The 26316-nt window shown below is 41.7% G+C and overlaps 2 protein-coding genes across 4 annotated transcripts in view; one reads left to right on the top strand and one right to left on the bottom strand.

The window, feature by feature from the left end:
• Nucleotides 1–10077, top strand: part of LOC109429400 (protein rigor mortis) — a 37479-nt gene extending 27402 nt beyond the window's left edge. For both annotated transcript variants that reach the window (XM_029868935.2, XM_029868934.2), the window contains 8 exons: nt 6134–6723; nt 6786–7028; nt 8154–8447; nt 8511–9074; nt 9145–9295; nt 9370–9463; nt 9529–9692; nt 9757–10077. In XM_029868935.2, the coding sequence (XP_029724795.2) occupies nt 6134–6723; nt 6786–7028; nt 8154–8447; nt 8511–9074; nt 9145–9295; nt 9370–9463; nt 9529–9692; nt 9757–9880 (2224 nt within the window). In that variant the 3' untranslated portion in view covers nt 9881–10077. The remainder of the gene's footprint in view (nt 1–6133; nt 6724–6785; nt 7029–8153; nt 8448–8510; nt 9075–9144; nt 9296–9369; nt 9464–9528; nt 9693–9756) is intronic.
• Nucleotides 10078–18880: 8803 nt separating this feature from the next.
• On the bottom strand, nt 18881–26316 carry LOC109425082 (uncharacterized). Of its 2 annotated transcripts, none has more exons than XM_062850958.1 (6): nt 26064–26316; nt 25874–26000; nt 25709–25808; nt 19850–20018; nt 19525–19779; nt 18881–19469 (listed from the first exon to the last, which is right to left on the bottom strand). In XM_062850958.1, exons 2-6 carry the CDS (start codon nt 25908–25910, stop codon nt 19029–19031), a joined length of 1002 nt encoding a protein of 333 aa, XP_062706942.1. In that variant the 5' UTR covers nt 25911–26000; nt 26064–26316; the 3' UTR covers nt 18881–19028. The 2 variants fall into 2 exon arrangements, with proteins under 2 accessions (XP_062706942.1, XP_062706941.1); XM_062850957.1 differs by having other exon boundaries at nt 25885–26000; nt 26064–26301.

Below are 26316 nucleotides of genomic sequence, written 5' to 3'. Positions count from 1 at the left end.
GCAGTTATCCGCGAGCTTGGCGGATAAGTACCAACTCGGTGAGAGTGAAACCCTTGTTTTGGAAGATTTCCAAAGCAGGCAGCCGTCAGAGCCAGCTCAAAAGGAGCATTCTAGCCAGTCCAACGTGAAACCGCGACGATCGGTAGCAATATGGAGTCCGCTCAGGAAGAGCGCCCGAATTGCTACAACGTGACGCCAACAAATCACACCGTGACACATATCCAGTAACTGTAGGAATTTGATATTGTAGTCATAAAATAAAGAGTGGATGATTTACTTCGGTGTCCCAATACATGTGCTGGTTGTTAGGAATAACGTGAAGAAATGATCACAGTAGTCGAGAACCCTCTGGAAGGAGAGAATTTCGAGAGACGTTGTGCAAGAAGGTCACCAGTTTGGAAGCGCATCATGTCAGCTTCAAAGAATTATTTGTTGATGCTGCAAATCGTCCGATTGGGTTTCCTCCTTTTCGTTCTGGACTCGACCCTATAGTAACCACTCAAGTTGCAATCGAGAGAGAACGGAGCTTTTGGTAATCCCCATAATGGGCATCAGGTGAAGTCCGTCTCAGAAGAACTCTTTAACTAATCCAACCATCCTGCGAGGAATGGCGACCTTCAAGAGGAACGCGAATTCATCAACAATTGCAGTGTGGTCGCAAGGAACTCTCCAACGCGTCCAGAGTAGAATCGTCGATTCTGGGAGTACGATCAGACAGCAAACTGGTCAGTATTCTGAGCCATCGCCAGTCGGAGTCCGTTCGGGAGGAACTCTCCGACTCACCAAGTCATACCGTGGAATCTGACAGTTGTCAGCAGCCCCGTGGTCGTCTGCGTAGTGTTGACCATCGACACCGCTCGGTGCCCGCTCAGAAAAAGAACTCCAATCAGCCAAGAGTGGAATCCGTATCCAAACGTCCATTCTACGACATCCGTCGAGCATCCGGAATTAGCTCGGAAAGAGCATTTCAAGCCGACAAGTTTCAAGCATCTACGTCATGTGGAGGCTAGCTCCGAGACTGTGATAGTGGCAGCCGGAACAGTCCGTTTACACTGTAACATTCGACAAAGGATCTGAATTCATCCCGAGAATGCAGACTTAGCCGTCTGTAATGGAGCTGACGGATCTCCATACACGTACCACTGAGTCTGCCAAGCAAGAAAGAATCAGAGTTCGTTCAGGAGAAGCTTTCTGATTGTCGTGTGTGCAACAGTCCGCTCACAGGGAGCACTCAATGCCGGGCAGTGCACTATGGGGCGACTTCATACAAACAGGTGGCCAAAATATTTTCACGTCAATTTTATAATGTCTTGCCTCCTATTCGTAGGGTTTATGCCTTAAATTGCGTTGCGTGGTCACGGAGTATTTCGTAGATTGCATACTAAAAGTTACGAGGATAGGAAAGGATGTGATGATATGACACTAACTTTACAAGAGGTCAGCGACTTACCCCATAGGTGTCAGGGTGTTGGATATTTGGAATGGGTTGATTAGGAATTCACTATAAGCGAGTGATGCGGCAAGATTCAGGTTGTGTAAGTGTATTGGAGTAGATGGGTCATCGGAACATTTTTGTCCGATCAAGGTTTTTTCGACTCCATTTGGGGTCCTTAACAACTGGCCAAAATTTGAGAGGGATCGGTTACGCCTACGTTTTGCGCATCGCGATTGAAATTTGTATGGAAATTCGTATGGGAAAACGTGCTTTTTTGTATTTTTCCTATTTCATCTACTAATTTAACTAAAGTCAAAATACTAACCCGTTAAAGTATAGTTCATGATATACCTTACAACTTTGCCGAAGACAGCAGGGTGCTAAAATGCTCACAAAAAAGTTATTATGCTCCAAAGTGAGGTATATCGAAATATATGCTGAAAATGACTTTTTCTGCCATCACTGCCCGCTGGGTCAATTATAAACTGCTATAGCACTTTGTGGATGCATTCTATCAATTTGGTGTCTTCAGCAAAGTTGTTTGGATTTACATGCTCTTTGAATTGCATTTGGACATTTGTTCGAAATTTCACCGCATAGGTGGCGCTGCGATACAAACTTTTTTATTTCGCATCCTAGAGTTTTGGCGTTTTTAGCAATGTTGTAGAACACGAAAAGTTATGAAAGTTTGTCGAAGACACCAAAGCTCTAGCACTTAAGGACAAACGTCTTGAAATCCCGCTTCAACAGTGCATCAGAATTCCAAACGCACAAATCTCAAGAAACAAGATTCACACAACAGTGTATTTCATTATTCTGTTCTTGCTCACTCGTAATAAGCTTAAAATAAAAAGATCAGGTGCGCTGGTTTTGTTTACGCAGAGGTTTGTGCCCTCGAAATCGTGAGTAGGTACCAAAGTCGGCCATTGTGGCGGCCATTTTGGGATTCTAACAAGTCTGTCCTTAACACAGCGAAGTTATAGCAAAAGTAGTTAAGTGAGTGACGTAGCTAAAAGAATTTGTCACTCCGTGGACCTTTTGCTTCAGGGATGGGGCATGGGAATATACACAAGCCTAGGCTTAAGCGCCATTGCTCGCTCTCTGAAACGATAAGAAACAAGTTATGTAGATGGGAAGGGATGATAACTATTTATCGAGATGTTAGCGACTCATCGACGCCCTCGTAAATAGAAAGGAAATAGGATTTTGGTACGGAAATGGTCTGGAATTCAGTATGATTTGATTAAGTTATGCGACTGGATTATTACTTAAACTTTTTCCTCATTAATAGTAAAGCAAAACTGATTCATTAAATTTGATCGAATAGTCGAAAAATCAGCTTCTGTGAAAGTAGCAGCCCATGTTCGAAATTACCATTATGTGGTAAAAGTAATACACCAACATGCTTAGGGAACGTTCAAAAATTATGTCTAATCTATTATGTCTAATCTATTATGTGTTGAAATAATATAGTTAAAATGCAATGAAATATAAAACATGGAACATGCTCACCAAATTTTGCCACGAAGTTGGTGAAGATGGTCCTCTCAGGTCTCGAAATTTCTACAACTCGTTTCAGTGTTGGTAAAATCACACTCAAAGCACAACCGCTCCTGCGTGATCAAACTCGCGCGTGATTCTGAATCATTTTCTCACGCGCGAGATTTTCAAGCGAAATTTCGCTCTCACGAGTCAAGCGCCGAAATCTCGTTGAATATAAATGGACCAGTAAGAAGATAGTCCGTATAAACCGTGCATTTGCATTATGTGATTCTTAGACTGAGGGATTGGCTGCAACGCAAGGTAGGAGACATGGTAATGGTACGCAATACAGGACAACTGCATGGATGGCTAGGCAACGCAAGAAGCTCGCAAGACATGTTAGAGAAGGTTAGAGAGCAGGATTATCGAATGGAACTTCGTGGTCTTACCTAAGCGAATAGGTAGATCCTGAAGGTTGGCAGTAGAAGGGGTCTGTGTCATTTGACATAAAGTCGTTTGGCATAAAATCACTTGGCATAAATACATTTGACATAAATACATTTGGCATAATGGTCATTTGGCATAATGGACACTTGACATAATAAAGAAGGGTGCATCTCGATTATGCCAAACGGTAATTTTGCTAAATGACCGTTATGCCAAATGTCTTTATGCCAAGTGACTTTATGCCAAATGTCCCGCTTCCAAGTAGAAGTATACAGAAAAACAACGCGAACGAGGAGTCTGAGACGGAGAAACCTAGTTGGAGCTCGATATGCGAGTGCAGATCTCGGAGAAGCATCGGAGTAACGGACAGGGTGGATATTTTCTGTTGGATCAAAGTGATGGGATTCGAAACCACAATTCCGTATTCGCAAGACCGGCGCTTCAACCAAATAGGCCATAGAACAGTCTGCGGATTAGAAAGCCGAACGAGCACACACCATGAATCATGCATAAATAGAAAACATTTTTTTGGAGTTACCCATAGTTACGCATGGGACTGACATGCGAAGAAGGGCTATAGGGTAGGACGGGGCAAGATGGCCACCCGGGGCAAGATGAGCACTCCTTCGTTTTACTACTTTTTTGATGAATTTTGCCCAAACAACTTCATAATCCGTTAGAATAATGTTCATCCTGCTTGTAAACCTGATAAAAGGTACCTCATAGTGAACGAGATAAAAAATATCGTCAAATTAGTCAATAGTATGGATTTTTAGCATTTTCTTATAAGAAACCATCAGAATAAAATAAGGTTTTTATATCAGAATCAAATTTTTACCATAATTCTGGTTATCAGCCAACATTATTAGCTTACTGCGAAGCATTTTAATTTACATCAGAAAATATTTTCAAAAAAACAAACATTTAAATTTATTCAATTTTAGTTATTTACCTATAGTGGGGCAAGATGAGCACTAGTATGGGACAAATATCAAATCCTCGCTCCAGTCGACTTTTTAGATTCTATTTAGGTCCCATATGAACTGTACAAAATTTCAGCGCAATCGGTGAAACTATAATTTAGCGCAAGCGGTTCAAAGTTTTCATAGGATTTACTATGGGAAAAGTTACACTTTCAGATAAAAAATCCCAGAGGTCGTCCCTTTTCTCCTTAATTCAAATCGATCAATGTTTCTTCTATAAAAATCAATTATGAAACTTTCCTTCGAAGACCGCAAAACAATTGGATGCTTGTGGAAAAAGTTATTGATTTATTACCGATTAGTGATCCAATGAACGGCTTTTTGTTTTGTTTTATTAGCAGCACTGTAGCTGCTGCCTTAGCTGCTGCTGTTTCTGGGGGTGGTGATGCCTCCCGCCACCCATGTAACAACGGCAGCAGCAGTGCTGCTGATAAAACAAAACAAAAAGCCGTTCGTTGGATCACTAATCGGTAATAAATCAATAACTTTTTCCACAAGTATCCAATTGTTTTGCGGTCTTCGAAGGAAAGTTTCATAATTGATTATTCTACAAGAAACATTGATCGATTTGAATTAAGGAGACAAGGGACGACCTCTCGGATTTTTTATCTGAAAGTGTAACTTTTCCCATAGTAAATCCTATGAAAACTTTGAACCGCTTGCGCTAAATTATAGTTTCACCGATTGCGCTGAAATTTTGTACAGTTCATATGGAACCTAAATGGGATCTAAAAAGTCGACTGGAGCGAGGATTTATTTTTTTCCATACAAGCGTGTACCATACTAATGAGCACCCCTGATGGGAATATAGAAAATATGTTGAAATTATTGTAATCCACTTAATAGTGCCGAACATAGGTTTCCGTAACCTCTGCAACTATTTGGTAGCGTAAATTTCTAAAAAAAAACAACTTAATAATCGTTTATTGTTTTTTGGATCCTTTTGTATTAGTAAGTCAACAATCGAAAAAAAATGATATTTTTAGAACGAGATATCATAGCTATAAACAAGGATCACTAAATCAATCACTGTATGACCAATTTATTGTTAAAATATTGGGATTTTAATGAAGTGCTCTTCTTGCCCCGTAGGGGTGCTCGTCTTGCCCCGTAGCATGTTCGAACTGACCATAAAACATCTTTTTTGTTTAGTCAAATATATCATCCTTATGGGGCACGTTCGGTGTAGTACTAGATTTGTAGTAATGAGCTGAATTTTAGTATGGTGAGAAGGTCAATTCTCCGTTTCTGCAATGAAATGGTGCAAAAAGCGTGGGTATTATGATTCCTTGCCTAATTTGATGCTGTTTGAGCAAAACTTTGGATAACTCTGTTGTTTATGTAGCAAGAAATGGAGAAAACAACAACACGGTTGCCCAAAGTTTTGCTCAAACAGCATCAAATTAGACAAGGAATCATAATACCCACGCTTTTTGCACCATTTCATTGCATAAACGGAGAATTGACCTTCTCACCATACTAAAATTCAGCTCATTACTACAAATCTAGTACTTCATCGATCTGTCCTATTGTGAATTTTGAACCCTCCCATGCTTATGGGTGATAGAAAACATTATATAGAAAAGAATTACTGAGAGGTACTTTGAAAAATTGTGTTAACTTTCAATAAACTCAACGTGATCCTTAGGGTGCTCATCTTGCCCCGCCCTACCCTACAATCTGTATAATCGAACTCTCATCCAATTTGCGCTTTGCTTTTTCTTAACCCAAACAGTGTACTTTCTCATATGCATTAACTTACAATAAACTTATTTTACGTTTTCAGGATGACCGCCCACCAGGGCATCCGCTATCCCGTCGATATGGTGATTTATGTGACCCGGTCTTGCGGTCCCATTGCGGACTACGACCCCAATACTAACTACGTCTGGTGTCAATCGATCAACCGAAAGATTATCGGCGTGTCGGTCACCAAAAACCCGGAAATCGTCGCCGATCTCACTTGCCTTGCGACCGGAAACTCGTGCATCACCGAGAATCCTTTGGAATCGACGGTTTTGGCCGTGGGATGCGTCGATCGGAATTTGGTCACACTGAACCTGGCCAGTATGGCGTACAACGAGGTGACCTGCGTTCGATTCTTGAACAAGGTCTGCTCCAAAGTGACGGCGCTCGATTGGCACCCGGAACGGGAGAACTACATCGCGTTTGGGACGTCCGAGGGCCGGATCGGCCTACTGGACACGAACAGTCCGAACAACGTTCCGACGCTGTTGAATTCGTTCCTCTCGAATGATGTCTACTCGCTCAAGTGGTGTGAAATGACGGATGAGTTCTTCCAGAAGAGTACGGTGTTGTTCGCCACCGGGAAGGCCAAACTGGCGTATTACAAGATGATCGGAGGTAGTAAGCACGGTAAGTCTAGGATTTGTCGGACATGCGTCCTTTGCAATAGATAGTATTTTTTACATTTTCAGACCCCATCGAGCTGCGCCAGTTTGGAATGGTTTCCAGCGTGTCGGCGTCTGGGCATTATTTGTTTGTCGGAACACAGGACGGATTTGTGTTTGTTAACGATCTCAGCAAGAGCTTGGCTCAACTCTACCATCGTAACGTATCCCGGCGGTACATAATCTCGATGCAGTTCAAGGACAATGTATTGGCGGTATCGTCGAATGAGTGCAGCATTCGGTTGATCGACTTCAGCAACGGAATAGACGGTAAGTTTCTGTCGTTTTAAATGTTTTGCAAATCTTCCATTCAGTTAATGTCGTGCTCCATAAAATTTTGATGCTTAATCTTAACCTAATACACAATCAATCACTACCTCAGCACCAAAACCACAGTCCTGCCTCTGTCTCTAGACGCGATCATGTACTTTGTCTTCGTCGATATGTGAACATGTGCGATCGTTTATTGAGCAATCCCATGCATGCCAGATCTCCTTATCGCTCCTTATCGAGTGCAAAAACCACCCATCGTTGCACCTACTTAATGAGTTTCGCCAGAAGACCATGTCATTAGATCATCATAACTGCTTTGAAATCAATGAACAGATGGTGACGATCAGTTTGCAAGTTGTTTCCATGAAATTCGTCTAGGATCATTCGCAGAGTTAATAATCATCTAATCCGTCGTTGATCGTACATTATACATACATTACATTTATTTGTTCAACATCATTAAGACAAGACATAATCAACAGTAGTACGCCACAATACTCGGTTTGAGGCTGCCGCTCTCCATCCTCGGTCGCGCCCAATGCTCGCCAAGTCACGCTCCACCTGGCCCGCCCATCGTGCGCTCTGCGCTCCACGCCTTCTTGTGCCAACCGGATCAGTTGCAAACACCAGGTTTGCAGGGTTGTTGTCCGGCATTCTTGCAACATGCCCTGTCCACCGTATCCTTCCGGCTTTGGCCACCTTCTGGATGCTGGGTTCGCCGTAAAGTGCAGTGAGCTCGTGGTTCATCCTTCTCCGCCACACACCGTTCTCCTGCACACCGCCGAAGATCGTCCTTAGTACGCGTCGCTCAAAAAACTCCGAGTGCTTGCAGGTCCTCTTCGAGCATGTTCCATTTCTCGTGCCCGTAGAGGACCACCGGTCTTATTAACGTTTTGTACGTCGTTGATCTCCGTCCTGGTATTTATCGATGAAGGACTCCTCAAGGGATCTCAGTCTGTTAAACAAAACACGTGACAGTATCTTACGTACAGAACATCGAAGTAGAAAGCGTGGACCCTCTGTAATTGATGCACTCAGGCTTGTGTTTTACTTGTAGATTGGGCAAAAACAACTGTATTGATCAGTTTAACTGTCAGCAATACTGTTCTTCATAAATTTCAGATAAAATCGACGATAACATCAGGGTTCTGGAGGGTCATACCGAAGGAGTTTGTTGTCTGCGATGGGGCCACGGCGACAGCAAACTGCTCGTTTCCGGAAGTTTCGACAACACGGTCCGAGTGTGGAATTCGGTGGACTGCAGTTGCCTGGCCCTGTACCGGAACACCGATTCGGTGTTCTGTGCCATGTTTTCTCCCATTCACGACAACATTGTGCTGTTAACCGGCAAAGGCACAACGCTGGCGTTCTTTGATTATACCAAATACCCGGTGACTGAGGCTGCCTTAGCCAAAAGTGAGTAGATTAGTCTTGTTTGTACTTTTTGGATGCCTAAACTAAAGTGATTTCTTTCGTCAGAAACTCGCATTCCAATCAAGTGGGCAACCGAGGAGGGAAGAACCGACAAGAAAGCATCACGAGAAAAGAAACGAGCCGGCAAGCCTTTGGAAGTGGTTCAAAAATCACTCGATACATTTCAGATCTCGGAGAAAGGGGTTACCTCTGCTGATGCTTCCGTGGCGCCGGACGTTGTTCCGACCATGGTAGTAAACGGACAATCGAGTCATGCCACAACCTCCAAAAAACAAGCTGAACCAGAAGCTAAACGAGCACCGGAAGTCGATGAGCTGGCGGAGCATTTGAAAACGATCAAGTTCAAGGAGATCAAACCGGTGGAGCTGAAATCCAATGTTCCGACCACGTTTCACCTGGCCAACAGGGAGATTAACAAAACGTCCGATGTGCTGGCCTGTTTAGTCAAATTGATCGACTACGAAGAACCGGACGAGGATGATTTGGAGGAGCAGGAGGACGAAGCCGAAAAGAAACAGCCAGTGCAGACCGAGGGCGCTAAAAAGCGATACTTCAATGAGAAGCTTTTCATGAGCGAGAAAGATCTGAAAGAACTGATCGACGAGGAGAGTAAGTGGACTTTGAATTTCGGTAGTTTTTTTTTTATACTAACTAACCCAAACATTTTAATATCTTCCAGCTAAGAATCATCACATGGCCAATACGGCATCAATCGGAGCAATTCTGCTACCACAGATTGGTTTCCGCTTGAAAGAGGAAATCATTCGGAGAATTGCATCCAAACGGCTCACGGATCAACTGGTAGCTTTGGCGCCATCCATTTCCTACGAGTAAGAAACTTTCATAAAATGGGAATGTTGTTATCCATGAACGATAATATGTTTATGTTCATTTACTTTTCCAGATTTTGGCGAAAAGTTTGCGAGGCCTACGGCTATCAGCTTCTAGAGAAGCAATACCCCTTGGCATCGATTCCCTACTTTCTGGCTAGTCATAAGGTTGGTTAAGAGACAAGCATTTGGGTCAGAGTGGTTCTTACGTTACTCAATCTCTTTCCTTCCAGATAACCGAAGCCATTGACTACCTCTGTAAGCACAAGTTCTTCCGCGAAGCGTTGGCCATTTGCAAACTGCGGAAGGCCCGCGATGATCCCATCCAGGAGCAAGTAGCCATCGAGTGGGCCCAGTATCTGGACAACTCCGGTAATTTTGAGGGTGCTGCTCTGGTGTAAGTTGATAAACCAATCTTTCCGGATCAGATAACATTTGACCTTGTATCTGCTTGTCCTCAGGTGGACCGCCGCCAAAAAGTACCAAAACGCCGTCACAGCGCTTTCGAAGCGGAAGGAAATCACCGACGAAATCCGAGGTGCCATCGATGCGCTGAAAGTGAAACTTCAGCAAACCACTGAGTAACAAGTGACCTGCAGTATTCTATAGGAAGGCTTAAACAAGCCATTCTCTTTGATATTTTATTCAAGAGTTATGGAACGTTACCTCCATTGTTTTTATCATATTGATACTGGCTATGGCAGTGATAACAGTAGAGTAGATGTAGGCGATTGAAATGGAAAGCTAAAGTTAATAAAAAAATCTGTATTTGTTAAAAAGTATGGAAAAAGTGTCGTTTTTAAATTATGTGTATTTTATTTCAGATATCAAGCAAAGCAGTTCTCAAGTGTCAAGTCTGATTGACGAAGAAGAAAGGAAAGAAACCTACAATCATCGATAAATTTACGCGGACACCCAAGAAGAAGTGCGGTTAATTGGTTTAACCAGACCCAAGGAACCCCAATTTAAGGTGTCGAGAGATGAATGGTCGAAGAGATTTAAGTTTATCCCTGAATGTGCTAAAACAGGGCTCTGGTGCGATCGACCTTTTTCCCCGTGCTTTTCGTGGGAATCTTACGGGGAATTAGCTTCAACCATACACATTTAAACAATAGCGTACGTAGTAGTGAGGTTAACCCCTTCGCAAGAAATAGGTTGTCTAGGTCTCCGCAGAGGAAGGCGTATATCGAAGGAGTAAGCAGTGTGCGTTGCGCAAGCCTAGTGAACTCCATTACACCTGCTTTGAAAGTGGCTGGATCATCGATTTATCGTGCTCTATGCTTGCCTCTATGAGGAATACCAGCAAGGACCTCATGCAAGGATTACCGAAACTCCGGATGTCAAAGCCAATTGACACCAACACCATGACAAGCTCTTGGCAACAATGGCAACCACAAGGCTCAAGACGGAGGCGTTCACATTCGCGACAAAGGCAGCCGATGCAACTGCATTCGAGCAACTCACCCGAAAAGGCTGGCCCATTCCTATGTTGAAGGATTGGATGTGGTTAGAGTCCTCCACCACCGCAGGTTAAAGTGGATCACGTTTTTTGGAATCTTGTGGAGTTGGCTAAAAAGCCAATAGGAGGTCATGTAGGGCGGTTGCTCATCGTTAAGAACGACGAATCCAAGCCCAAGCTAAAGAATCTGGGAGTCGACGTACGCAGTATCAGACTCGTATCGGTGAATTGATCCTCGAGCGTCGAAAAAACATCTGGCACAAAGGTATCGACTCCCGCTTAATGTTTGGTGAAGAAAGACCTTGACGAAGGAGTAGAGGTGAGAGCTCTTACTGTTGAAGCGACTTTCCAGTGCAAAAGCCTGGATGAGATCACAATTGCGGCAACTGTAGGTGACTATCGCTGTAGGTGACTATCGCGGCCGTCAGGATGCGTGAAAGCCTGTTAGGGAGACAAGTAGCTCTGATTCGATTACCGGGTTGCTCGGTGAGCTCGTTGAGCATTTACCGGAGGTTTGTTTCAGGCGTTTCGAACCGGGACACAAGTCTTGGGACTGCAAAAGCCTAGACATGATCAAGTTATGTAGGCTATGCGGATGCGAAGTCCATAAGGTTTGAATGCATGAAACCTCCCAAGTGTTTGATCTGTTCCAGTAAATCCGAGAAACAGCAAACACTCGACGGGAGGCCGAAATTGCGCGGTCGTCAAGAAAGCCTATGCTGGTAAAAAACAGGGAAAGCAGTCAAGAGAATAATGCAGCGCGGGCGATAATGTTGCAGCAAGAAACTCGGCAGAACGTGAGACGTTACAATCATAAACAACAGCAGAACCACTACTTTCGAGAAAAGAAAAAAGCGCCGCCTGGAAAAAGCGGAGTGTGAGAAAATGAAACTGCTGTGCTGTTCTTAAGAATCACGCACCCCCACCAACGGCTTCATGTTGCGAGCCGAAATCTGCAGAATTAAACATGGTAGCAGTGTTGCCATCTTTTATGGATTGCTTTCAACCCGAGTAGCACACATGTTCTACATAGGTCTATGCAACTCTTATATGACCAAATTCAGTCATATAGGAGTTACATAAACTTGTATAGAACTTGTGTGCTACTAGGGAAAATTGCTCCATGGATTTTTTTCAGAAGGTTTCCTTCAGAAATATTCTTGATAATTTCTCCGAAAATTAATCCTGGAATTCTTTTATGTAGTCTTCCATGAGTTCCTCCTGAAACTCCGCCAGGAATTGCTTCAGAAATTTCTTCAGTGATTACTTCTAAAATTCTTTCAAAGAGTCTTTCGTAAATTCTTCCAGTGCAGTGGTTTCTTTATAAATCTACCAGAGATTCTTTCAGAAATTCGTTCCGATGTTTCTAAAGGAAGTCCATCAGAGTTTTTTTCAGGAATTGTTCTAAGAATTCCATTGAAAATTCGCACCAGAATATGTCCAGTAGTTTTGAACCATAAAATCTTACAGGAATTCCTCCAGGATTTCCTCCAGATATTTCTCAAGATGTTTCTTCATAAAGAACTCCGGCATTCCCTTAAAGGATAACTCTAAGAATTTCTTCGTGGATTCTTGGAGGAATTTATGCAGAAATGTTTCCAAGTAATTTCTACAGAAGTTCCTTTTGAAGTATTTCAAGTTTTCAAGGATCTTTACAGAAGCTTATCTAAGCGTTTTTTTAAGTATTCTTACAGGAATTTCTTCAAAAATATGTCCACAAATAGCTTCAGGATAATTTTCAGCGAATATTTCATAAAATCAAAAGTTCAAATTTAATCTAGAAACTTCTCCACGGATTTCTTTTGAAAATCATTCACAGACTCCTTTAGCAATTTTATTCAGGGTTTTCTTCAAGAATTTTCTTGAGGTTTACTAAACTTCCTGCTGGGATTTCTTTTAAAATTCCTAGTGTTTTTTTTTACTGGAAATTTCTTCGAAAATTCCGGCAGAGATTCTTGCTGGAGCTCCCGCTCAGATTTCTTCTGATATTTCGTCAGGAATTCATTCAAAAATGTCTTAAAAACTCCTTTAGAGTTAAAGGGATTTCTTCAAAAATTTTAGTGCGTGATTGCTTCAAAGAAGTCATGGAGTTTTACAAAAAATCATACATTTTTTATTTCTCCAGGGATTTTTTTCATTAGTTTTTCCAGAAATTACACAAAAATGCCTGGGAGATACTCTCGGAAACCGACCCGGCAACGAAATAAGGACTATGATTGGAAACTCGGTACCTGGAACGTCAGGACCTTAAATGAACCTGGACGAGTGAGCCTTTTGGCTCGTGAATTGCAGAAAGTTGGTGTCTACGTGGCTGCTATACAGGAAAGGGGGGGGGGGTCAAAACTGGTGAACGTGAATTCAGGGCGGTGGATCCCGTCGCCAACACATCGTTCAAATATAACATCTACCACAGCGGCAGCGATAAGGCAGAACATGGGGTCGGATTCATAGTGATCGGGAAACAGATGAAGCGAGTTATGAGGTGGAAGCCGATCAACGAGCGGATCTGTGTATTGAGGATCCTGGGCAAATTCTTTAACTACAGCCTGATCAATGTCTATGCGCCGACAAATGAGAAAACCGATGATGTGAAAGATGCGTTTTATGAATGTCTTGACAAGACCTATGGAGAATGCCCAAAACACGACGTTATTGTCATCGGTGACGCCAATGCACAGGTCGGAAGAGAGGACTTTTTCCGTCCAATCATCGGTACGGAGAGCCTTCACTCCGTCACTAATGACAACGGCCTGAGATTAGTCAATTTTGCTGCCGCCAGGGGGATGGCCATTAGTAGCACCTACTTTGCACGCAAGCACACCTGGAGACACCCAAACGGCGAGACTTGCAACCAACTCGACCATGTGCTGGTAGATGGGCGACATTTCTCGGACGTAATTGATGTTAGAACTTTTCGAGGTCCCAACATCGACTCAGATCACTATCTCGTAGTTAGTATGATTCGAGCTCGGTTATCAACCGTGTCGGACTCTAGGAACCGGCGATCGATGCGTTTCAACATCCAGCGGTTTTCAGCAGACGGTACGGTAGCTGACTATCACCAGAAGCTGAACGAGCGGATAAGTGAGATCAACGAGAGCGATAATCTTAACACTCTGTGGGAGTCTATCCACGGAGCGATGAGTACAGCAGCGCGGGAGGTGATAGGTACTGTTCAAAGACGACCTAGAAACGGGTGGTTTGACGAGGAGTGCCAGAGAGTAACGGACGAGAAGAATGTTGCCAAAAGCCGGATGTTGGTGTCGGGGACCCGGCAGAGCAGGGAGCGATATAGGGAAGCAAGAGTAGCCGAAATCGAATCCACCGCAAAAAGAAGAAAGAGCACGAGGAAAATGTGATTGCTCAGACGCAAGAGAGTATGCAACAGAATGATATGCGGAGATTTTACGAAACTGTCAATGGCGTGCGGAGAAAAACAGCGCCTTCTCCCGTCATGTGCAACGACCGTAATGGAAACTTGCTGACAGACAAGACAATGATGGCTGGCAGGTGGAGAGAGCACTTCGAGTTATTGTTGAACGGTGGGAGTGGAAGAGCGACGGACAGAATTCGAATCGATGACGACGGACAAGCTGTGGAACCTCCAACGCTAGACGAGCTCAAGGCAGCCATTAGGGGACTGAAGAACAACAAGGCTGCTGGGAAGGACGAACTTCCGGTCGAGCTTCTCAAGCACGGTAGTGAGCAGCTGTATCAACTCTTACACCGTATTATATTGAAGATATGGGAGGAGAAAGAACTGCCTGCTAGTTGGTTGGATGGTCTCATTTGCCCTCTTTTCAAGAAAGGGCATCGACTGGAGTGCGCGAATTACAGAGGAATAACACTCCTCAATTCAGCGTACAAAATTTTGTCCGGAGTTCTGTTCCACAGGCTGAGGCCGATTGAGGAGTCCTCCGTCGGCGAATATCAGGGAGGATTTCGTGAGGGCCGATCAACGACGGATCAGATGTTCTCTCTGCGGCAGATTCTCGATAAATTTTGAGAGTACAACTTGCAGACCCATCATCTGTTTATTGATATCAAGGCGGCGTACGATTTAGTGAAGAGAAACGAGTTATGGCAGATTATGATCAAACACGGATTTCCGGCGAAGCTGATTAGACTGATTCGTGCGACGCTTGACGAATCGAAATCAAGTGTACGGGTTGCGGATGAAATTTTGTCATCGTTCGTAACCTTTGACGGGCTGAAGCAGGGCGATGCTCTTTCGAACTTACTGTTCAACATAGCACTGGAAGGAGCGATAAGGAGAGCTGGTATGCAAAGGAGCGGAACCATTGTCACGAAGTCGTTTATGCTCCTGGGCTTCGCGGACGATATCGACATCATCGGATTCGACCGTCGGGCCGTGGAAGAGGCGTTCATACCTTTTAAGAGGGAGACTGCGAGGATTGGACTTACGATCAACACCACAAAGACTAAGTACATGATTGCTGGTGTTCAACGTCGGTCCGGCAGTGGTAGTGGTGACGAAGTGGTGCTAGGTGGGGAAAGTTGTGGATGAATTTGTTTATCTTGGTACTCTAGTGACGTGCGATAATGATGTTACCCGCGAGGTGAAAAGACGGATTGCGGCTGCAAATCGGGCCTTTTTCGGTCTGCGAAACCAGCTGAGGTCCCGCAGGCTGCAAACGAAGACAAAACTCGCGTTGTACAAGTCTCTGATTCTCCCGGTCGCTTTATACGGTCATGAAACGTGGACGTTAAAAGAAGTTGATCGGAGAGCCTTTGGAGTCTTCGAACGTAAAGTGCTGCGAACAATACTCGGCGGTAAACTGGAGGACGGCATCTGGCGGCGTCGCATGAACTACGAATTGAACCAGGTATATAAAGAGATGGATATAGTGAAGCGAATACAACACGGCAGGCTGCGGTGGGCTGGACACGTAGCTCGTATGCCGGAGGAACGACAAGCTAAATTATATTCAGCAGAGAACCAGGAAGGGGTCGTCGGCTTCGTGGGAGGCCGCGCACACGTTGGCTTTTTGCAGTTGATCAGGACCTAAGGACTCTAAACGTTCAGGGCGACTGGAAGCGATTGGCCCAGTGGAGGCGGATACTTCATTCGGCGTAGATTCACCGCTACGAGTTGTAGCCCATCAAGTATCAAGTATCTAGTAAGCCTGGGAGAATTCTTGAAAGAAACTATGATGGAAATCACTGAAGAAATCACTTGATGGTCTTAAGGTATCCCTTCTTGAAAAATACCTTTTCAAACTTTGAAGATTTTCTTGAAAATTTTCTGGAGCGATTCTTTGATAAAAAATCTGGGAAAGTACCTGAAGAAACTCCTTGAAATACCCCCTAAATTACTAGAAAAAAATCATGAGAAACTTCTTTAAGAATTCTGAAAGTTATTGTAAGGAAAAAAACCCATGCAGAAATTGCATACAAAGGTACTGGTAGAAATCTTGTATAAATCTATCAATAAATTTCTGTGGAATCTCTAGAGGAATCCTTAGAAGAACTCCTGGAGATGTATCTGGAGGAATTCGTAGAAGAATTTCTCCAACAATTTCTTCAGGAATAATCTTGGGGATAATTACATAAAAATCCCTTAATAAAATTTCCACAAGGAAATCATACAGAAACAATATAACATCCTTGAAAAATGTTTTAGAAAACTTCTGATTGAGCTAAAAAAAAAGAATTGTATGAAAGCATCTTTGAAAGAATACCAGGAAGATCAAGAGAACCCTCTGCAGGTATATAGAAGGATTTCATGATAACTATCATCACTGGAGAGCTTCCAGAAAGAATCACTGGAAGAATTCTTGAAGGAATCCCTGAAAGAATTCCTGGAGGAATCTCTAGAGGAATTCCTTGAGGTATCTAAGGTACACCGGAGCAAGTTGAAACGGGTGGGGCAAGATGAAACGCGAAGTTTTGAAATAGATTTCAATATAATTTGAAATTTTTTTTTTCGCCAAAATATTGTTTGAATCAAAAACTATGTGTTATGGTATTCAAGCTGTTTACTATTATTGGATAACATCATGTTAACCCGCTGTTTCATCTTGCCCCACCCGTTTCAACTTGCCCCGGTGTACCTTATAGATAGAGGAATTCCTTGTGGAATCTTTCGAAGAATTCCAAGAGGAATGTGTAGCGGGATTTTTAGGGGATTATTAATCAATTAAAAGAATTAATTTGAGAATATTTGATGCCCTTATACCTCGAGGAAATCCTCTAGCGATTTCACCAGGGATTCCTCCACGAATTCCTCCAGGCATGATTCTTTAAGAAAATCCTCCAGAAATTAGGGATTTCTCCAGGAGTTCCTCTGGAGATTTCCTCCGTAATTTCTCTAGAGATTCCTCCAGAAATTGTTATAGGCATGTCTCCAGGAATTTCCCCAGGGGTTTCTCCAGGCATTCCTTCAGTCTAGAGAATCCTCTAGGGATTGCTTTAGGAATTCTTCCAGGAACTCTTTTAGGAATACCGTAATCCGGGGTATCATTGATCAGCGGGGTAACATTGATCGGCTTGACCCACCTCATGAAATGTTCAAACAAGCATTTTACATTGAATCAGTTTCTGCTTACGAATGGTATATCGTAATCTGCTATCATTTAGCTATTAAATGACATGCAATTTATGGAAATGAATTTCATAAACATTGAATTAAATCGATTTTTCCATAACTGTGTTTCGTAACGCAATGAGATACATTGTCAAACATTCATGCTTGGGGTGAATACTAGATACAATATGAGGTTCGAAATCACTGTATTATTTATTTATTTATTTATTTATTTATTTATTTATATCACCGTCTTCGACATACATCGTACAGACTGAACTTATATACTAAAAACAATTAACTTATCATAAGATCTAAACAATTCTTCTAAGTCGGGCTTTAAAAACAGATTTTGACATATTAAAATCGAACACATCACAAACATCATTAAACAAGCGAATGCAAGAGTCAAGTGGATTATTGTAACCGTAGTTTGTTCGGTGATAGGGGACAGCCAAAAGAGAAGAATGCCGGAACCGACGAGGTGGAATGTTGAGCGTTGTTGTTACTTCAATATGATATCCTAGAGTTGGATTTAATAGACGAAACTTTTAAGAAAATGCTATTTTCCAGTAAAATATACGATTTATTAAAAGTCGGCTATCAATTCCTTAAGCCATTGCCTACCTTTAGGCGTTATTCGTGGTTTAGAGGATTTTAATCCTAAAATAACTTTAGAAGTACATAATTTGTAAGAATTTGGACAACATAATCGAAATCAGCGACCCCGAAATTAGTTAGTTAGTTTAAATCAAATGAAGCAAGCTTCACACAACAAAGCATTTTATTATTTTGTTCTTGCTCACTTGTAATAAGCGTAAAATAAGAAGATCAGGTGCGCTGGTTTTGTTCACGAAGAGATTTGTTCCCTCGAAATCGTGAGTAGGTGCCAAAGTCGGCCATTGTGGCGGCCATTTTGGGATTCTAACAAATCTGTCCTTAATTCCTCCAGAATTTTTTTCAGGGATTATTCCGGGAATTCTTCCAGGGTTTTCTAAAGAGATTCATCTAGGAATTTCTTCTCCAGAGATTTCTCCAGGAATCATTTCACTGATTCCTCCACAAATTCCACCAGAAATTTACCAGGAATTTCTCCAGAAATTTACCAGGAATTCCTTTAGGGATTCCACTCAATATTCTCCCAGAAATTCCTCCAGGAATTCCTCCGATGATTCCTCCAGATATTCCTCTAAGACTTCCTCCTGGAATTCGTCCAGAAATTCCTCTAGGAATTTCTCTTGGAATTTCTTCGGAAGTATCCCAAGAGTTCCCATAGGGATTTCTCCAGGAATTCCGCTAGGAATTTGTCCAGAAGTTCCTCCAGGCATTCCTCCTGAGGTTCCTCCAGAAATTGTTTCGGGGATTCCTCCAGGAATTCTTCCAGAAATTCCTCAAGGGATTCTTCCAAGAATTCTCAGGGGATTCTTTCAACCACCCACAATTATTACAGGAACGAATCGTGAAAATTTCAGTCATTTGAAGTAATTCATATGGATGCGGAACCAGCTCTGATTTTACCATAAGAGCATTGCATGGGAGTAGGGTTTCTTGTTGAGAGCAAACCCGGTAGAGTCGATAATTGAATGGACAACATGTTTTATTGGGATTTCTGAACTTTTTTGCTTATGATATAATGTTATACATTTAAAAAGTAGAAAAATATACCATTGAAGATTTTGCGATGTGAGATAGTCGTTACTGGTTGAAAGAGCTGCAGCCCAACTAGGTTAACTAACGTGCAACGGAAGATAGTTCCGATTCCGGGACTTGCAGCAACACCAATATCTTTTGAAAATCGCGCACCAAATTTGTCCACAAAGCAGCTTCAACGGGATGATCATCAACGAGTAAACCGCCAGCTGGTAGAACCGTTGCGATGTCCAAAGGACCGTATACCTCAGCTCGTCACCATCCAACACCGCATAGCCGTAGCCGATCTTCATGACGCCCATCCGGTACGAACAGGTCGGTACCATGATCTCCAGCAGCTTTTGCTGGTAACGGAGATCTACGAGATTAAAGGACGAGATTTCATGCCGCTTGTTGCGATCGGTGTTGAGCGAAATTGGATCAACGGCCCGGAACAGGTCGTTCCTATGGGTGACGACCATTTTGGACACGTGATCGTGCGCTGAGAATATGACGTGCGGATGAAATGCGTCAATTGCCTGGAACAAAAGAGAATCAGTTTTGTTGGTTTCACATTCGAATTTATCAACCGACCTTCTCCGCGAACAAATCTGCATTTTTCAATAAGCTCGCGTGACTTAGAAAAATCGAATACGAATCCGGATCGCTATTGAAATCTTCCGCTGGCGGCATGGATCGTGTAAACCGATTAATATTGAAGAATTTCGCCTTGTGCTCCAGCACCCACGTGGGTTGTTCGCTGAAATACTGCCGGAAACGTTGAACTGTTTCCTCGGAGATCAAGTCCCGACCCTCGCCACCGATGTCGTTATCACCTGCAATGTAGATCTTTATTGCTTCGTTAAGTTAGAGGGAAATCTGCGATGCGAGATGAACTTCGATCTGTTTGGTAGCCTACCATCGATGTGCTCGCCTTTGGTTGTGGGAAAATGTTTGCAAATCTAGCGTAGTATTCGTCGTACTGAACGGCACTGGCCACGCTTCCCTCGTCCATAAGGTCGCCTAAGAAAAGGATTACATCCGGTGTGGTGTGCTGCAAGGCCTTGCGATATGTTTTTGAGAGATGCCTGTTGAATGTTGGAATTGTCAAAAGGGAAGATTTTACGTGTAAACTATTAGACGTAATCATTGACTTCTCGAAAAACTTTGTTCCGAGCGCTTTTAAATAGCTACGAAGCGCTGCTGTTGTGTGTATTCGGCAACATTACAAAACGTACTGTATAAAAGCTATTTTATTGATTGGAACTCTTATTCGATTTGCACATCTTCCGGCAAATATTCCGGGGTTGGATTAAAGTGCTATACAAGCAACCCAAATAATTTCACAGCACAAAGATGGATAGCTGTGAAGTATTTGTGAAGTAGCTTGAAGTTTGTTTTGACTGTATTGTTTACATCCGACAAGCCGTGTTGGTATACCAACAGTTTCTTTATTACAGCTTCTAGCTGTAATAATATCGCATAACGGCCTTGGAAGCGCTACTGGTTTGTGGATTTATCAGTATTACGAACTGTACTGTATAGTAGCAGCTGTTTTGTTACTGGGGACTCTTATTCGATTCGTTCAAGTTTTCACTTCTTCAGGGAAATTTCCCGGAGTTGAAATAGAGTGCAGTAAAGGCAGCCCCAGTGAAAAGTGATTGATTTCTGAAAGCCGTGTTTGGCAGCTGTATGGTGCTTGTTTTGCAGCCGTGTATTAGCTTATGGTTTATATTTGACTGGCTTCTCTTTTATTCAGCGTTGACTGCTTCAATCCGATGGTTAAACAACAGAAAGCAAATGACTGAAGCTTATAGCGCTGAAAATGTTAGTTGGGTGATCAAGATCAAAGCCGACAAGACGTAAGAATATATAGCACCAACTAATTGGAAGGACTTTACCGAAGACTGCCATTCTACAAGATTTATATTTAGTGCTCTGGACAGTCATATAAAAAAAAAATAGTTACAGCAGATCTATACCAAAACTAAAGATGTAAAAATGTAGCAACTTTCAACCTAAAACACTTTAATGAAGACTGCAATTGGAGCCGCGTAGCCGTGCGGTTAGGGTCACCAAGCTTATAATCGCACCATGCTATGGGGTGAGGGTTCGATTCCCGCTTCGGGCGTTGAAACTTTTCGTGAGAATAGTTTCTTCCCCGTTTCCACTGGTGCATGCTCCGTTTGTCCGTTGTCAACACATTCCTGGAAAAACTCCTAGAGAAATCTCAAGATATCCATGGATAACTTCTTGGAGGATTTCTTGGAAAGAAACAAAGAATTTCAAGATATATTCCTGAAAGAATCACATGACCAATTTCTGAATGAATTTTGCATTCCTGAATAAATCCGTGAATGAACTTCTAAAGGATCTCTTCGAGAAAATTGGGAAAATATTTCTGGATGCCTTCTTGGAGAATTATCTTACAGAATTCCAATACAAATCGCTGGAGTAATTCTTCTACAAATCCTTGAAGTACCGAAAAAAGAATCTGCAGGAATTCTTGGAGACATCTCTGAAGAAATTCATGATGAAGATGATGAAAGCACATATGAAATAACTGAAGGAATCCCTGAATTATTTATTGAAGATATTCCGAGAGGAACTTCGGGAGGAATCATATGAGGAATTCTTGGTGTAATCCCTAGAGGAATTTCTGGAAGAATCCCCGGAGGGATTCCTGGACGAATCTCTGGAGAAATTTCTGGAGGAGGAATTTCTGAAAGAATCCTAGGAGTAATTCCTGGAGGAATGCCTGAAGGAATTCCTGAAGGAATCCCTGGAAGAATTCCTGAAGAAACTCCTAGAGGAATTCCGGGCAGGATGAATCCCTGGTGGAATTTATGTAGGAATTCACAGGGGAATTTCAGAAGGAATCCACGGACGAATTATTGGAGAAATCCATGGAAGAATTCCTGGAGGAACCTTTTGATGTATTGCTGGAGAAATCCCTAGAGGAATGGTGGAAGGAATTTCTAGTAAACATTCTGAAGAAACCACTTGAGGAATTCCTAGAGGACCTCCCGGAATTTCTGGAGGAATACCGGCAGGAATTTCTGGAGGAATACCTGAAGGAATTTCTGAAGGAATTCTCGGAGGAGTCTCTGGAGGATTCCCTGGAGGTATTGTTTGACGAATCTCTGGAAGAATTTTTAGAACAAATTCGGACTTGGAGGAATTCTTGGTGAAATTCCTGGTTGAATTCTTGAAGGAGCTCTTGGAATCATTCCTGGAGGAATGCCTGGAGAAGTTGCTGAAGAAATGCCTGGAAGGATGCCTGAAGGAATTCCTAGACTAATCCCTGGATTCCAGAAGAAATTTCTTAAGGAATATCTAGTGATTGCTGGAGTGATTCTTGGAAGAATGAGTATTTCAAGAGTAATTCTTGATGGAATCCCTACAGTAATTCTTGGTGGAATCACTGGAAAATTCCTGGAGGACTTTTTTTTTATTTATTTTTTGTTTAACTCATTTCGTCAACCGACGACGAATACTAGTACACAACACATATTTTTTTCTTATTTCCTAATATAGTAATTATCACAGGGCCCATATAGCCGAGGTGGTAAACGCAGCTCTCAGTTAATAACTGTGGAAGTGCTCATAGAACACTAAGCTGAGAAGCAGGCTTTGTCCCAATGAGGACGTTACGCCAAGAAGAGAGAGAGAGAGAATAGAGGAATGCCTGAACTTATGCCTGCATGAAGGAATTCCTGGAGAAATTCCTAGACAATTTTCTGGTAGATTTCTTGAAGAAACTCCTTGAAAGATTCCTGGAGGAATTTTTTTACGGAATTCGTGGTGGAATTCCGGGCAGGATGAATCCCTGGTGGAATTTCTGTAGGAATTCACAGTGGAATTTCAGAAGGAATCCACGGAAGAATTATTGGAGGAATCCATGCAAGAATTCCTGGAGGAACCTCTTGATGTATTGCTGGAGAAATCCCTAGAGGAATGGTAGGAGGAATTTCTAGTAAACATTCTGAAGAAACCACTTGAGGAATCCCTAGAGGACATACAGGAATTTCGGGAGGAATACCTGCAAGAATTTCTAAAGGAATTCTTGTAGGAGTCTCTGGTGGATTCCCTGGAGGTATTGTTTGACGAATCTATGGATAAAATTTCTAGAGAAAGTTCAGACTTGGATGAATTTCTGGAGAAATTCCTGGAGAGATTCGTGGAGAAATTTATGTAGGAATTCCTGGAGGAATTCTTGAAGAAATTCCTGGATGAATTCTTGAAGGAGCTCCTGGAGTCATTCCTGGAGGAATGCCTGGAAGGATGCCTGAAACTAATTCCTGGATTCCAGCAGAAATTTTTGAAGGAATTCCTAGTGATTCCTGGAGTGGTTCTTGGAAGAATTAGTATTTCAGGAGGAATTCCAGGAGGAATCCCTGCAGTAATTCTTGGCGGAATCACTGGAAGAATTCCTGGAGGAATTTTTATTTATTTATTTTTTGTTTTATTTATTTATTTCGTCAACCGACGACGAATACTAGTACATAACACATATTTTTATTCTTATTTCCTAATATAGTAATTATCAAAAAAAAAATTAAATGAGTAGTGTTTTTAAGTATTTCTATTTCTTATTATATTATTATATTATTTTTTCAAGACATGGCACATTGGTCGGGCTCCATACAAAGGGGCGGCCAAAACTCTCAAAAAACGGAATTGATATTTTTAAACTTTTTTTCGCCTTATAACAAAGATAATGTATTGTAGTTTTATGATTCTTAATTAAAAGCATACCAGCTTTTGTATTTCAGTGACATTTTCACTGCCAAAGTGGCCTAAGTCATAAAATTGAAAAATGAATTATTCGAAAAAAGTAAAATAATAATACTTTGAGAATGGAATATATGTTTTATGTTATCCAGCATATGAAAGCTTGTTATTGGACTGTTTGAATGCACATATGGTGCAAAATTAATATGTCACAAAACTTTTCAAATTTTCATATATTGTACCTTAGGAATTTTGGTAATTTTTAAGTTAAAAAACGGTTCGTGTCGTCACGTGTCGCCGCAATTTCGAATAGTACATCTTAAACATCATGCTTAGGGCTGCATAAAAACGTTTAAACTTTTTGCAGAAATTTGCAGTTTTTCAAATTAGAGTTATTTAAAAAAGTCGTGTTTTTTCATATGTTTTACGTTATTTTTCCATTTTTGAGTAAAATAAAATATATCTTCGCACATTTTTCACACGTTTTGAACAAACTTGATTGGATTTGATTGAAAGATGATCATTATCATGAGAATTATCTCTGTGAGTTTTCTAAAAAAAAATCCTGGAAGAAATTCCTTCAGAAATACTTTGAATGATTCCAAATGGCATAATTGGAGCAATCTCTAGCAGAATCCTTGAAGGACTGTATCCGGAAATCCCTGAAGAAATCTTTTAAGGAATACCTGCAGAAATGCCTAAACCGATCCCTGGTGAAATTTCTATGGGAATCCTTGGAGAAATTCCCGAAGGAATCCTAAAAAAAACACTGGAACAATCACTGAAGGAACCTGTAAGGATATTCCTGGAGAAATTCCCGAAGGAATGTCTGGTGGAATCCCTAGAGGAATTCTTGAAAGAATCTCTGGAGGAATCTATGATGCAATTTATTCGCCTCGGAAGAATTCTTCGATGCATTCTTGCAGAAGTATCTGCTAAGAATTCATGAAATCGTGGAAGGAATTCCATGGAGAAATTAAAGATGAAGAAATTCCCGGAGAAGGCCTTTGTGGAATTCATGAAGAAATCGACACTGATTTTTCATTTGGGCCTAACTGACATTTTCGAATTCTCTTGATCGATCCTCTCTTTGTGTTATCACAGAATGTGTATTGAGTTTTCCAAAGATTTTTTTGGTTGAAATGCGAAGAAGACGACTACATGTTGCTATAGAAACAAAAAGAATAATGATTTTGTTTGTTTTGATCAAATTATTAGCGAAAGGGAGAGTCGACGAAGAGAAATCGATCAAGTCAGTTAGGCCCTCACGAAAAATCATTGTCGAAATATCTGAAGGAAATCATGAAAAAATCCCAGGTCTTTTGGCTATTTGTTTGAATTGAATATTAGTGAAAATTCATATATTATGAGCTCCTTCACGCTAGCAGTATATGGTTCTAGAAAATCCTTCTCCTTCCCTACTGGAAATGGTTCCGATATATCCGGAATATTTGGCAAGCTTGTTTTTGTATTCCATGAATAAAAGTCACGAAATTTAGCCATTCAACCACGCTTGTTATTTGGTAAATTTTTTTTGTTCGATTGAACTGATGCTCTTAGAGAATAATTTGGCGAAATTTCTAGTGGTTTTCGAGAAAAAGTTTGACAATTACGGATAATATCCTGAATTAGAGCTCTTTATTTCTTTATTTTTTTCTGGAACTCTGAATTATTAACTATCTTGAGTTGAGCACGCCCCCTGCCCTCGCTGGCTATGCCCATGATTCATGCCAAATGGCCATTATGTCAAATGACTGTTCTGCCAAACAACTGACTTTTATGCCATATGACTTTTATTCGAAACGACTGTATGGCAAACCGGGTAGACCCTTTTCCAAGTATAATCACTTTTGAATACTAGAAAGTTGCTAAGAGATGAACCAGCCTAGGGCTGAAAATCTCTATAATAAAGAAATAATAATAATAACTAGAAAGTTATTTCAATGCGTAAATTAAGCTTGTTTTTGCAGAAGTGATTGATTAGTTCAACAACGTAAGTCACGTGAAGCGCTACAGCGCTATATTATCGATTTCAATTACTCACCAGTCAGAGTCGAGATTTGCCAGGGGCCAATAAAGCTTGGTATCGAAAGTGTTGCCCAATATTTGGGGATCCGCCACAAGTAAAATTTTGAGACATTTATCTAAAACGGATTCATACATTACATTCCTGTGTTCTTGTTATGCCAAGGCAACAAACTGAAAATACCGTTCAAGTACCTGTCTGACAAGGAATCTGGGACCATTGCAGACTGTGAAATATGTGGATGAGATATTCATTGTAGATAATCAGCAGACACAACGTAGACAGGTAGATTTTCCAAAACAGATGAAGCCTGAGAAGATAACGGGAGAATGATTAGAACCATGAAGAATATTCTCGTAAACTCCAACTGTACTTTCCCAAACTCCGTGTCCGACACTTGTCGAACATTGCAATTTTAATATATTGACTTCCAGGTATGTACTATCCAACTAGCCTGTATAGTGTTCACTGGCCGAAGATTCGACTACTAATGGAGTGGTCTATAATGGCCCAAACTAAAATGCGTCCCATTGGAGATAACGTCTCCAATAAATGTGCAAAGAGCTATTTTTTTTATTTATCAGTTGATAACGGACGATTCGATTTGCTCTAATCTGTCTCCACCT

This window comes from Aedes albopictus, chromosome 2 (genome assembly GCF_035046485.1).
Source record: "Aedes albopictus strain Foshan chromosome 2, AalbF5, whole genome shotgun sequence".
Classification (NCBI taxonomy): Eukaryota; Metazoa; Arthropoda; class Insecta; order Diptera; family Culicidae; genus Aedes; species Aedes albopictus.
The sequence above is the reverse complement of the archived record's forward strand: the minus strand, read 5'-3'. Positions and strand labels throughout refer to the sequence as shown.

Coding starts and splice junctions, on each gene's coding strand:
- LOC109425082 (XM_062850957.1), bottom strand. CDS start 26,098: ATGTTCGACAAGTGTCGGACACGGAGTTTGGGAAA. Junction 20,019..25,708: donor GCAAATCTCGACTCTGACTG/GTGAGTAATTGA, acceptor AACATTCAACAG/GCATCTCTCAAAAACATATC. Junction 19,780..19,849: donor CAAAGGCGAGCACATCGATG/GTAGGCTACCAA, acceptor GAAGCAATAAAG/ATCTACATTGCAGGTGATAA.